The sequence below is a fragment of the Camarhynchus parvulus genome, chromosome 20 (assembly GCF_901933205.1).
Source record: "Camarhynchus parvulus chromosome 20, STF_HiC, whole genome shotgun sequence".
In the NCBI taxonomy this organism is placed as follows: domain Eukaryota; kingdom Metazoa; phylum Chordata; class Aves; order Passeriformes; family Thraupidae; genus Camarhynchus; species Camarhynchus parvulus.
Window position 1 is genome coordinate 3,243,288 of NC_044590.1, and position 12,283 is coordinate 3,255,570.

The 12,283-nt window shown below is 41.9% G+C and overlaps 1 protein-coding gene across 4 annotated transcripts; it reads left to right on the forward strand.

The window, feature by feature from the left end:
• The first annotated feature begins 869 nt into the window (after positions 1-869).
• On the forward strand, positions 870-11,222 carry STX16 (syntaxin 16). Of its 4 annotated transcripts, none has more exons than XM_030963443.1 (9): positions 900-1,196; positions 3,553-3,564; positions 4,577-4,684; positions 5,579-5,719; positions 6,227-6,389; positions 7,271-7,362; positions 7,512-7,655; positions 8,163-8,243; positions 9,221-11,222. In XM_030963443.1, exons 1-9 carry the CDS (start codon positions 1,116-1,118, stop codon positions 9,323-9,325), a joined length of 927 nt encoding a protein of 308 aa, XP_030819303.1. In that variant the 5' UTR covers positions 900-1,115; the 3' UTR covers positions 9,326-11,222. The 4 variants fall into 4 exon arrangements, with proteins under 4 accessions (XP_030819304.1, XP_030819303.1, XP_030819301.1 ...); XM_030963441.1 differs by having other exon boundaries at positions 923-1,250; XM_030963444.1 differs by lacking the exon at positions 3,553-3,564 and having other exon boundaries at positions 870-1,196.
• Positions 11,223-12,283: the final 1,061 nt, after the last annotated feature.

Sequence of the window (12,283 nt, forward strand, 5' to 3'; positions counted from 1 at the left end):
TGCTGTTCCCATGGGGATTTGTCAGATGTGCCCTGGAATAAAGGCATGGGATGCACGGGAGGGAGCCCAAGCCTGGTGTCACATCTGCCACACATGGGACTGATAGAGCAGCTGGGAAAAGTCATTTTAGTCACCAGGTTGAAAAGTCTCTTCTGAAAACTCAAACACCATGTTGTCATTTTAAATTGCTTGGTCACTTTCAGGGAACATCCTGGATTGTTGGGAATCGGGGGGGAAAAAGGCACTTGTCATTGTTTGGAAAACAGAAAATTGACTGGAAGCAAAGGGAATGGCATAAAAGGGGTGGGAAGGACTCAGAAGGAAAAAACCAAATGGGATGTGGGCATGGACGTGGGGATGGATGAAGGATTGGACTGGGGATGGACGTGGGGATGGATGGGACATGGACAGGGGGATGGAGACGTGAAGATGGACATGGGAAATGAGCATGGGGCTGATGTGGGGCTGGACACGGAGATGGACATGGGGTTGGACAGAGGATGGACATGGGGATGGACTGGAGAAGTGACAGAAAACCAGCCTGGAAATGTAACATTTCTTCACCACAGGACATCCAGAAGAATGTGAAGATGCACGTGGGGATGGCCATGAACACGGACACGGGGATGGACATGGCCATGAACGCGGACACGGGGATGGACAGGGACACGGGGATGGACATGGCCATGAACACGGACACGGGGATGGACACGGGGATGGACATGGCCATGAACACGGACACGGGGATGGACAGGGACACGGGGATGGACATGGCCATGAACACGGACACGCACACGGGCGCTGCTGCCCCGGAGCGCCGGAACTGTGTTGTCGCGGCCGCGGTCCCGGGCGGAGCGGCGCGGGCGGGCGGCCGGAAGGCGACGGGCGCTGCACAACGCGGAAGTGCCGGTGCGGGCCGGGGCGATGGCGGCGCCCGGCGGCCGCGGGGGCCCGGGCTGGGGGTCCCGGTCCCGCCCAGGGCCGTCCCGGCCCCGGCCCTCTGAGCGCTCCCGCTCACGGCCCTCTGACGGGTCTCCGCCCCGACCCTGTGAGGGGCGGCCGCCGCGTCTGCCGCGGGCCCCGGGCCGGGCTCGGGCCCGGCGGGGCGGGGGGCCATGGCCACCCGGCGTCTCACGGACGCGTTCTTGTTGTTGCGGAACAACGCGGTGCAGAGCCGGCAGCTGCTGGCCGAGCAAGTGAGTAGTTTCGGCTCCTCCAGCCCTCTGAATTCACGTAGCATGGCTGCTGCGGTGAGTCTCCTCCCTTCATCCTTCTGTACTCGCCGCGCCCCGGGCTGCCGGGCCGGGCCCTGCCCCGCTTCCCCTTCCTCCGAACCCTCTCCTCAAACCCACCCCTCCCTCCCCGACCTTCCTCCCTCTGCCCGGCCCTCCCCACCCTGGTGGTTCCCGTTTTCCCGCTCCTTCACGTTAAAGGAATAGAAGAGATCTGTGTGTGCTGCTCGCTCCGTGCGTAATAAATCAGTTTCTGTTCTGACAGCTTCGTGTGGCATTGGCTGGAGGGGTTTGAGGTCTCCTTACCTCCAAAAAGAAATAAATTCATACAGCAGAACTCTTCTATTCACCTCACTGTGGGCACTGTTAAATACACTGGTGTAGTTTAGTCCCATTGCTTAAATTTCTCCTTAAGTTGCTCTGATGTTCACTGCCCTTTTTATTTATCCCTAAATACAAATAATACTCAATCACATGTGGGAGAAAGGGGATTCTAGATTCTAGTGTAACTCCTCTTTACAGATACTACCGAAAGTGACTGGTTCAGAGGAGTTTCTGTAACTGTTTCTGGGTTTGGAGCTAGTCAGGCTGTGATGAGCTGCTTGGCAGCTCAGCTCTGCTCAGGTTTTCACACTTCCTGTTTAAACTCAGCATTCATTTGTCACAGGCACCAGTAAATATCTGCTGGCAGTCTCATCACTCTAAATAGCTTTATATTAATGACTTTTGTTGGGAAAAGCAGTGCTTCCTGTTGCTGGCAATGGTCTTTGTTCATTGCTAACTGTATTACGCCTATGTCTAAGAAGCTGTGTATTAAATTGCATTTGCAGAAAAGGAAATGTCAACAGTAATTTGTGTTCTACATGTGTACTTTGCCTCTGCATTTAGTCCTTGTCCATTTTTTAATGTCACTTCTGTAGATCCTTGGGGGTTTTTTACATATCACCTAGAAAAAGTGATTGTTTAAAAAATATTTCTATATTTAAAATACCACCTAGAAAAATATTCAAAAATGTTTTGAACTCACTTCTCCTGAGCAATGAAACTGCACTTTACTCAGCAGCCAGTGCAATAACATTGAGCACCTGCATCAAATATTGGTTTGCAGTGTTTGTTAACATTAATTGAAGGTTTTGGCTAGGCTGCTTGCTACAGTGGGGGCTCTCAGTGACTGGGCACTGTCCATGTGTGCAGGGGTGGAAGGAGTCATTTCTGGCCCTGTGGGCATTTCAGAGTCCCACAGGGGATCTGTCTCAGCCAGAGGTGTGGAGGTGGCTGTGAGCTGTTTGTCTCTCATGGTTTGGTGCTGCTGCTGTGTTTCCCTGGGGTGCTGTCCCCAGGCAGAGCTGCTGAGTGCCACCAGGCCAGGGGGGCAAATTCCAGCCCACAGCGCCTCAGCTTCCCTGAGTTCATCTCCAGCTTTCCCCTTGAGAAATCCTGTGCTGTGAGAATTCTGTCCACAATTTCATTCCTAAACTCAGACAATCAAAGCAGCATCTTTAACAGTGGAGTCCTGTTCCAGAAGCTTGGGGAATCTCCTAAGAGATCATCAGCTGCTGCTGCTTTGTTAAACCACGAGGATTCTGTCCAGTTTTAGGTCTGACTTTGTTAATGTTGGAGTGAAATACCCTTTTGCTCACACATCCCCTCCCCAGTGCAAGGACTGGTGAACAGAAGGTGCAGATTCATGTGCTGGTGTATTTTTTCAGATCCCTGCAGGGTTAATGTTCCCTGGAAGCAGAGCACAGCTCAAGTGTGTACAGAAGTGACTGAACATTTGCTTTTGCATTTTGTCCTTTGCTGGTTTTGATCCTGTGAGAACTGGGGTGCTTGTCCATAAATGTCAATAAATGTCCTAAAAAGCTCCTCTGTGCCCCCTCAATCATAACCAAAGCCAGTGGATGCTGAGTGCTGCAATCAGACTGCCCTTGCTGTCATTCTTCTCTGGATTCTATTGCAGCTTTTCTGCCTGACATTTCAGCATTTAGAAACTTCACTGTGCAATTACTTTGTAAAACAAACCAAGCTCTGCACTTGATCTCTTTATGTTCTTGTTGTTTACCAAGGAACTGAAATGTTTTTTTAAAAGTTGGTGTATTAAGCAAAATGCTGACTTAAAATGCAATATCATGATGTATTTATTGATTAACCATGTCTTAAAAGCCAGTTTGTTTGTTCTTGGTAAACCATCATGCTTTAAAAATAAATCAGTATTTTCTCAACTGACCATGCCCTATATCTGTCCTATGTCTCTTTTTTCCCTTTTGTCTTTTGCTGTCTCTAACTGGATGGGGCTGATGGGATCCACAAATCACTTCAGGAGCTGGATGAGGTATTCTTTTTCACATTTTATTCTGCCATGGTGCATCAAGCCTACATCACTGAGCCAAAACAGTCTCTCTTTATTCTGATAGTTTATAGAATTTCATTGTATAGGATGAAGTGTCTTTGCACAGTAGAAGGACAGGCTGCATAGAGAAATCAAGCATTTTGTGATATTATAAATAGATAAATGTATGAACCAATCTGACTTGTTGTGGGCCTGTGGGGTAGAGTGACTTTGCACCGTGAAGCCATTAACTATTCTTCATGCTGTGCATAAATTATGCAAACTTTATTGATCAGGAATAAAGTCAGGGATAAAGAAATAGCTTTCAAGAAAGAGTTGCTCAGGAAGAAAGGGGGATTGTTTTTTAAAAAGGGATGGGGTAGGGAACCACAGAACTTTCCAGGCCTGATAAAGGAAAATTCCAAATTTGGGAGAAAATAGTGAAATGTTTATATGAAAGCTTTTCCAAGTAATTAGTTAATGTTGTAAGTGGTATTATTGATGATCATCTGCAGTACTGCCTTGGCTATTTGTGTTTAGCACAATTTAATTCTCACTAAGTAATTTAACCATTTGAGATGCATGTCAGTTTGCAAGAGTGTTTGTTCTTCAAAATAACATTGTTTGAGAACAAGCAGTTATAATAAATGTTTTTTCTGAGATTTTCCCAACTGCAGTTTTCAAACTTGCCAAGCTCAGTATGAACTGTGCCGCAACATTGGCTGTGAATTGTTGTCTGATAGAAATGCACCAACATGAGAGTTACTCGAATTCTCACTGCAATACCACCTTTCCTCCTGGGAAATCTGCTAAGAATTTATTCTAAGAGTAACTCTAAGCTTTCAGATGCTGCACAAGAGGGAGGGTGTGGGTCATTAGCACAGAGAGCCAAACCAGGAGATGAGATGTTTGACACGAGCAAACTCATGGGAAGGCATAGATGCTCTTTTTCTGGTGCTCAAGGGTTGGGATGTAATTAGCAGCAGTTAATTGGCTGTCTCTGTTCCCTGTGCAGCTGGCTGATGACCGCATGGCCCTGGTGTCAGGGATCAGCCTGGACCCCGAGGCCGCCATCGGCGTCACCAAGCGCCTCCCTCCCAAGTGGGTGGATGGGGCAGACGAGGTGGGTGCTGTGACCTCCACGGAGGGATTTGTTACTGGTGTCACTGCCATTGTGTCAGTTTCCTAGCAGAAATAGTATTGGAAGAAAGATTCAAATAAGAATTTTGGCTCGAAGTTTTGTTTGAAGCTGCTGAGGGGTCCAGTTGAATAGACCCTAAAATGGTGGAGATGAGCAGTCCTGTGTTTGAAAACAGGAAATGTTAATGTTTTCTAGCAGGAGAATTTTTCTGCCTCCTTAATCTATATGCCTTGCAAGTTTTGGAAATATTTTGACAAATCCAAGGGGATGATTCTGGAAGCATCTAATTAACAACTTTTTCCAGTATTTGGAGTGTGAAGCTATTCTTGACTTTCAGAAAATCCTTTTTTTTTAAATGCACATTCAGAACACATGTTGGCTCATCAGTTTGTGTGGACAGAATCCACTGTGCAGAAAGATGCTTAGTCTCCTTTTACAGCATAATCTTCCTTACAGATTTATTTTTAATTACTTGGTTGAAAGCATGGCATTTAACTTCTCCTGTTGAGTTGAGGCTATTCAATTTCTGACAGAGCTAAAGGTGTGACCTGAATTTCCATTTATTTTTTTGGAAGTTGGCGAAATCTTCTAGCTGTGATGCTGTATAATTATAAAAATATTATTCTAACTTAATGAAGCCCATTAGAAAGCAGCAGTCTTGTCTAAGATTAATGAGTAGGTTTAAAAAAGTAGCAAACTCAAAGTCTATTAAGAGTATCAGTTTCTTAGTCAGCTTTTTATGTGGCTTTTAATAATATTTGGTTTGCCTTTTATGTTACAGATTCCTCTCAATGATTTTTGTCTAACATTTGACAGAACCTTTTCCCCTGAAGCATGAATTAATTCCCTCTCTTCCTGTTGGGCTTTCTGTTTTAGATTCAGTATGATATTGCCAGGGTTAAACAGAAAATGAAAGAATTAGCCAGTCTTCATGATAAACATCTAAACAGGCCCACACTGGATGACAGCAGTGAAGAGGAACGGGCAATAGAAATCACAACCCAGGAGATCACACAGGTACAGAGGCCTTTGGGTCCTAAACCTCCAGTTTGGCACATCTTTAATGCTTTAGGATGAGGCAGTGGTTTGCTCTGAGCAAAGGATTTATTTTGTGATCAGTGTTGGAGCGAGCCAGAAGTCCTGGGCTCTGCTCTGGACTTCCCAACAAGTCACTTAAACCTCCCTGTTCTTTTCCTTACCTGTTTGATTTTCTACTTGGAACAGGATTGGGAAATTATCAAATCAAATTTACAGTTATCTCAGAGAAATCTGTATCTGCAGATGTCTATTCTGAGGCTTGCAGTCCAGCTAACTATAATGAAGCAAATGTCTTTGGTCAGAGGGAGTTTGTTAGCTCAAAGTTATTTGTTCATTTATGTTCTGTTTCCATATCTTTTTAAACATTGCACAGGGCAAATTAAAAAATTACTTTAAAAAATGTAGAAATCAAAATATTAGTCTTCAAAGTGCTGTTTACAGTGTGTGCTCCTGTATGATTTTGCACTGATGGAATTGTTCTCTCAGTTATTCCACAGGTGTCAGAGAGCAGTGCAGGTGCTGCAGAGCAGGTCACGAACTTGCACAGAGCAAGAAGCACGTGTTCTCAGGAATGTGGTGTCTTCCTTAGCACAGGCCCTGCAGGACCTCTCCACCAACTTTAGGCATGCACAGTCTGACTATCTCAAACGTAAGCATAAGAGAGGAACAGCAATGCATGGGCCGCTTCCGTGGGAAGCACTCACTGAGCTGTGCTTGTCTTGGTTGGGGAAACTGAAGCACAGAAGGGTTAAGTGATGCACACAGGACTAACCAGAGGCTGGAATTGGAGAGTTTGTGGTTCACAGCCCATGTTCAAACTGCTTTGTTCTACTTCTTTTTCTTGTTGCTAAAGAAGAAACGTCATAGTTGAGCGTATCAACCAAACCATATTTCATCCATCCACAATTTTAATGCATTTTGCTTCTCAAATTGTGGTGTGCAGAGCTGCATCTGTTACACTGGTGAAGCAGCCACTGGTCTTCAGCCATGATACCTGCTGCAGATGGCAGGCTGTGATAGATAAAGCTTAAGAGATAGTCTGTGATAAATTAAAATTCTGCATCCATAAACAGACTGGAAGTGGAATAATTTCTATTTAGAAGTAAAATTTTGTTCTATTCTGTTTTAAGCTGAGATAGATTTTTTAAATCTTGAAAGAAACCCACAAAAACTGTATTTTTTAAAATTTAACATTAATATTTCTTCCTCCTGTGGTATAAATGGCACAGGTGGAACTGAAGGTCACAGTTCAGACAAGGATTGTTCCCAAGAGAATTTGTTACAAAATAGCCTGGAGTGATCACACTTTAAGGCTCTTAACCTTCCTAATTTTTTTAACTCCATGGAACATAACAACTTAAAAATCACAGATTTAATCAGTCTTGCAAGTCTGGTTGAATTTGTTACGCTTTTGTTAAACAGTAAGCCTGACAGTTAAAATTTAAATATTATGATTTATGTAATTTACTACCCAGATTTTCTTTGTTGTGCTTTTCTGTCTGGTGCTCAAACATAGTTTGTCATTTACAGGTATGAAGAATAGAGAAGAAAGGTCCAAACACTTCTTTGACACCTCAGTCCCACTGATGGATGATGGGGAAGATGATACACTTTATGACAGAGTAAGTTAAGATCTTATTACACAAATTCAATATTAATTGCATTTTCTCTTCTCAGATTGTAAATATCTGAGTTATGAAATCTTTTTATGCTTTTAATTATTTCCATGTCATTAATATTAGTTCAGCATGTAAATCTTCTATTTCAACAGGGTTTTACAGATGACCAGCTGGCATTGGTGGAGCAAAACACCCTGATGGTGGAAGAGAGGGAGCGAGAAATCCGTCAGATTGTGCAGTCAATCTCTGATCTCAACGAGATATTTAGGGACCTGGGAGCAATGATAGTAGAACAGGTACATGGACAGCACAGTGTTAGTGAGAAATGGGACATTCCATGCAGTGTGAAGGCTTCCAGACTCACTTTTCCTAATTTACTTCTTCATGCTCAGACTTCCTCTGCTTGAAATCTGCCACAAGTTGGGTTAACGAAAATAAATTAATAAAAATTCAACTCGTATTGTGGGTTAGACTTAAAAACCAAAAAACATAGAAAGCCACAGTTCACTTGGTTATTTCTCCCAGAGATCAGTTTATGTTGAGTTTGTCAGCCAAAAGCAGTTGGTCTGGAATTAAGATGATTGTAAGGGATGTGATGTGAGATGGTGACAGGGCTGCTGTTAGGAACTGAGCAAGGAATTTGCTTAATGAAGTCCCAACTAGTTCTGTAAAAATTCATTGTTTACATAGCTCATGAGCTGTTTGCTGTGAGTGTTGTTAATTACTGTGCTGCTTATGATAACATTTGCTTTATGAAGTTCATTTAGGTTCAATTTGGTGCTTGTTTTCTCCATTTTATTTAGGGAACAGTTCTAGATAGAATTGACTATAATATTGAACAGTCATGTATGAAAACTGAAGAGGGTCTAAAACAACTGCATAAGGTAAGCTGATGGAATACTTAAGCCATTTTGCATGTCTAACAAGCTTTTCTAATTACAGCTGTCCTGTAAGAGGAGCTTCCCATGTAACTTCTGGTAATGTCATGCTTGATGCCTCGAGTTGATTTCTTCAAAGACTTTCTGGGCATCCAACCAATGTGCTTTGATATTTATATTGCTGACCTGGTGGGACCTGTCTGCAATTCCTTCTCTCTTTTAAAAGCCAGGCACTTGGGAATAGGGCTGGTTATTGGGTACCTCACTGCAGATTTTAGTTTGAAAACATTATCTCAGTCATATGAGCAGAAAGAATAATTATTAATGTTTTCTCTTACCATCTGACACTTGTTAGATGTTAGGTCCAACCTCTTGCTTTAATGTGAAGTTTTGCTATGAACACCTGGAAAGTTTTAAAAACATTGATCTCAGCAGATCAGAGTTTTGTGGTCATTTTGTTTTGGTTTTATTTTGAAGGCTTATTAATTAAAAACAAAATACAGGCTTTGTTTTATTTAGCTTCTATTAATAGACTTTAATTTGGCTTTTGGAGAGTTTCCTCTATGTTGTGTCCTATTAATTCCCCTGCTAAAAGGAGGAGAGGGATGAGAAAATATGGTTAGAAGAAAGAAGGAATCAAGCAGAAAACTTCAGAACCAACTCAAAGCTTTCAGTTCTAATTTAAATTAAGTGAAAATGCACAGCTGACCAGGTACAACAAATGTGCCTGTTAAAAAAGAAATTTTGCTGTGAATTTTAATGTCCTTCAAACATGAAGGAAAGAATCTTATCTCAGCAAACTGAGTCTTTAACATGGGTGGATGTGGCTTCAGTGTGCATTTACCTTCCCTGGAGCTTCTGGTGCAGATCAGAGTTACTGTGTGAGAATTGCCTGCAATATACATTACACTTACACTAAACAAGAGTCTGTACCTCAGCTTTCCAGAAATCTAATTATTAACTCTTCCCTCTCTGTTTTACAGGCAGAGCAATATCAAAAGAAGAATCGGAAGATGCTCGTTATTTTAATTTTGTTTGTTATAGTAATTGTCCTTATTGTTGTTCTTATTGGTGTAAAGTCACACTAGGTTTCGCTTCATTTTCTCATTTTTGGAGTTTCTGTGAACTTTTTTCCCAATGTGAATGGATGGACCTGCACTCCAGAAAGCTGCCTTTGAATGTACAAGCCCTTGTGGTGCAACGTCTGTGCAATGTTTCTGTAGAATTCTTCAAAGTACAAGTTTGGTGGTCTGTGAGGTGTTTGTAAGGATTAGATGGAAATTGTCAGGAAATTTGATGCTCCCACACAAAAAAATTCGGTGCTCTATGCAGAGGTATTTTGAAACACAGTACTTAAGAATAATTAAAAATTGAAGTTTACCAGTGACTACAGTAATTAGTGTGTTACTGTGAACAAAAATGTGTTGTCTTCTATATTCTTATGTCATAATTGTTACAGGTTTCAAATTTAAACCATGTCACTGATTCAGTGGGACTGGATGTCAAAAATTGATCTTAATGTAAAATTTGTTGAGACACAAAATTGTTTGATTGAATGCCCATTCTTCCAGACTCGAAACCTCCAAAGAACTGGATAGGCAGCTAAAAAGGAAAGCTTTTAGCAATCAGAACATAATCCAACCCCTGTGATCTTAATTTAGATACTGCACCATTACTAAGAATCAGTGGTACTTGATCTTGTAAATAACAAGATGTAATCACTGGCATAATTTAACATGTTTAGTTAATTAAAAAATTTTCTGAGCTTGAGTAATCATGGGAATGATTTTCCTTCATTGGCATGATCATACATTTTTTTCATGCATTATTTTTTTTAGTTAAAGTACAGACATTACATTAAAGCAGGGAAGTTAAGCTGAAAAAGTGGAGTAGAAACCCAAAAAGAGAATCTCTCTGGCCTGCTGCAGTGGGTCTTGGATGTTTCAAACTGTAGCTGCTGTATAAATTGTTTATTTTACAATGCATTTGTCCATATGGGTTATGGTTTTTGTGTAAGGAGTGGCTTCACTACAGTAGATATTACATCCATTTTCCCTGACAGAAAATTCTCTTTCAAATGTCTTCCTGGGAGAGGACATGTTTGTGGTCTTTTACTGACCATGAGAGGTGTCATGCAAATGACATGTTACACGGCCTTCAGTGGAGAATTTGGGGTTTTCACTGCTTTTTTCAGTGGAGAACTTTGCTGCAGGCCATACAACAGAAATTAAGGCACCATATAAGTAATAGAATACTCTTAATTTAATTCAGGCCTGAAGTGATGTGCAATTGTAGAGGCCTTGTCTTAATATTTTTAATATTGCTTTTTATATGTTTGGTTGGGTTTTTTTTATTTCCCCAAAGGGACTGTAACTTCCTTCATTTTCTGACTGATACAAGTGCTCCCCATAGACCTGCAGAGCTGCTCTGCTCCAAGCCCCAGAAGTGCAGGTTCACAACACTATGTGATACTGAAGTTGCATCTCTTGCCTGCCCTGAGTTTCTTTACTCTGTGCTGAAGAGGACTTGAGACATGGCTTTAAACTGACCATTTTCAGGGATGGACCTGAAAGCAAAGACTGCAAAAACATTAAAGCCTTGGCTTTTTGTGGGGCTAATGAAAAGCTTTGTACCACTCTTGTTACCTCTAGAGAAAGGGGATGTTGAACCACCAAAACTGCCAGTTCAAACTGTTCATGGATTTCATGAAGTAAATTGGTGAAAGGAAGAATGAGGCTTGTGTTGGGTGTGCAGCTCCCCTGTTCTGGTGATAGATCTTTCAATGATCGTGAGTAAAACTACTGTCTCCCTCGTGCTGGCTGCATCACTTGGTGTGAAGCAGCAAATGGCTATAATTTAATATACTGTATTTGCAACTTTCTCTCTAACATGAGATCGTGTTATTTATTTCTGTTTTGACCGGTGCTTTTGACATTTTATCATGGCAGATGGTTTCAAAGAAGTAATAAAACACTTCCAACCTAATTGGGCAATTATTCTTTTTTTTTAATTTAAATTATAAACTGAAACATACTTTTGTAATGTTAACATGTTTCTGTTCTTCATAATAAATGAAAGTGGCAGTGATGTGAAATATCTTTTTTTTTTTTAAGTAACTTTCTGCAGCACAATGTCATTTGCATTGTCAAGAGTTATTTCACATGAGTTATGCCCTCTGTCTACCTATTTTCTACCTAAATTCTGTATGAGGAAATGCATTTTTAATGAGGTTAAACTCAGATGTCAAGTGTCCTATGTACCTTGAGCTGGAATTTATTGAAGTTTCATTCTGTTGGGGAAGAAAACTCAGGACAGGTTAAATAATTGCTGGTGTGTGGCTTATTCTGAATCAGTCTGAATAACTGTCAGCAGTTCAGCCAAACCTGATGCTGTGCTCTGTGGGAGTATCCCCACAAAAGGGGATCTGTCTGTGCCTTGGGGCAGTGAAAGCCCAGAAAAGCCACAGCAGCTGCTGCCTCCTCAGGTGTTCAGGAGCTGCCTGAGCCTCCTGCCCTCGCTTCTGCCCAGCCCTGAAAATCTCTGTGTGCTGCTGCAGCCAGAGCTGGGACCCTCTCTCAGCCTGGGGCTTCTTCACGGGGGCTGGATTCTTCTCAGCCTGTGTGGAAGCTCAAATTCCTTACAAAGGAACAGAACAGCACTGCTAAAGCAACTCCCAGGGATTTGTGTCTCCTCACCTGGTGGGAATGGCCTGTAAAGCTGTTGCTAGTACACAGTTTCTCCATTAAAATGCATGTGAGCGTGCAAAAAAATGAGCTGCAACTTGTTAACAGAAATTAATTACATGCCAAAAGGACAGTATTAAAAGCATTGTAATAGTGAATTTATTTTTACTGCAAGTTTTCTCTAGAAACTGAAAAGTAATGTGGAAGAATTGGTTTTTCTCTTGCTGATTTTTGGAATGTGCTAAAAATTGGATATCTATCCTTAATGCTGTGTTCACTGCCTAGATTGCATTGAATAAGGTTTGCTTTTATGAACCACAACACAAAGGAGTCAACTCTTGCTTAGGTGTTTGGAAACTGTTT

Bases quoted from the DNA above. Each gene is read 5' to 3' on its own strand.
- STX16 (XM_030963441.1), top strand. From the start codon at position 1,116: ATGGCCACCCGGCGTCTCACGGACGCGTTCTTGTTGTTGCGGAACAAC. The intron at 6,390-7,270 runs GTAAGCATAAGA...TGTCATTTACAG, and splicing joins ACAGTCTGACTATCTCAAAC to GTATGAAGAATAGAGAAGAA. The intron at 8,244-9,220 runs GTAAGCTGATGG...TCTGTTTTACAG, and splicing joins GTCTAAAACAACTGCATAAG to GCAGAGCAATATCAAAAGAA.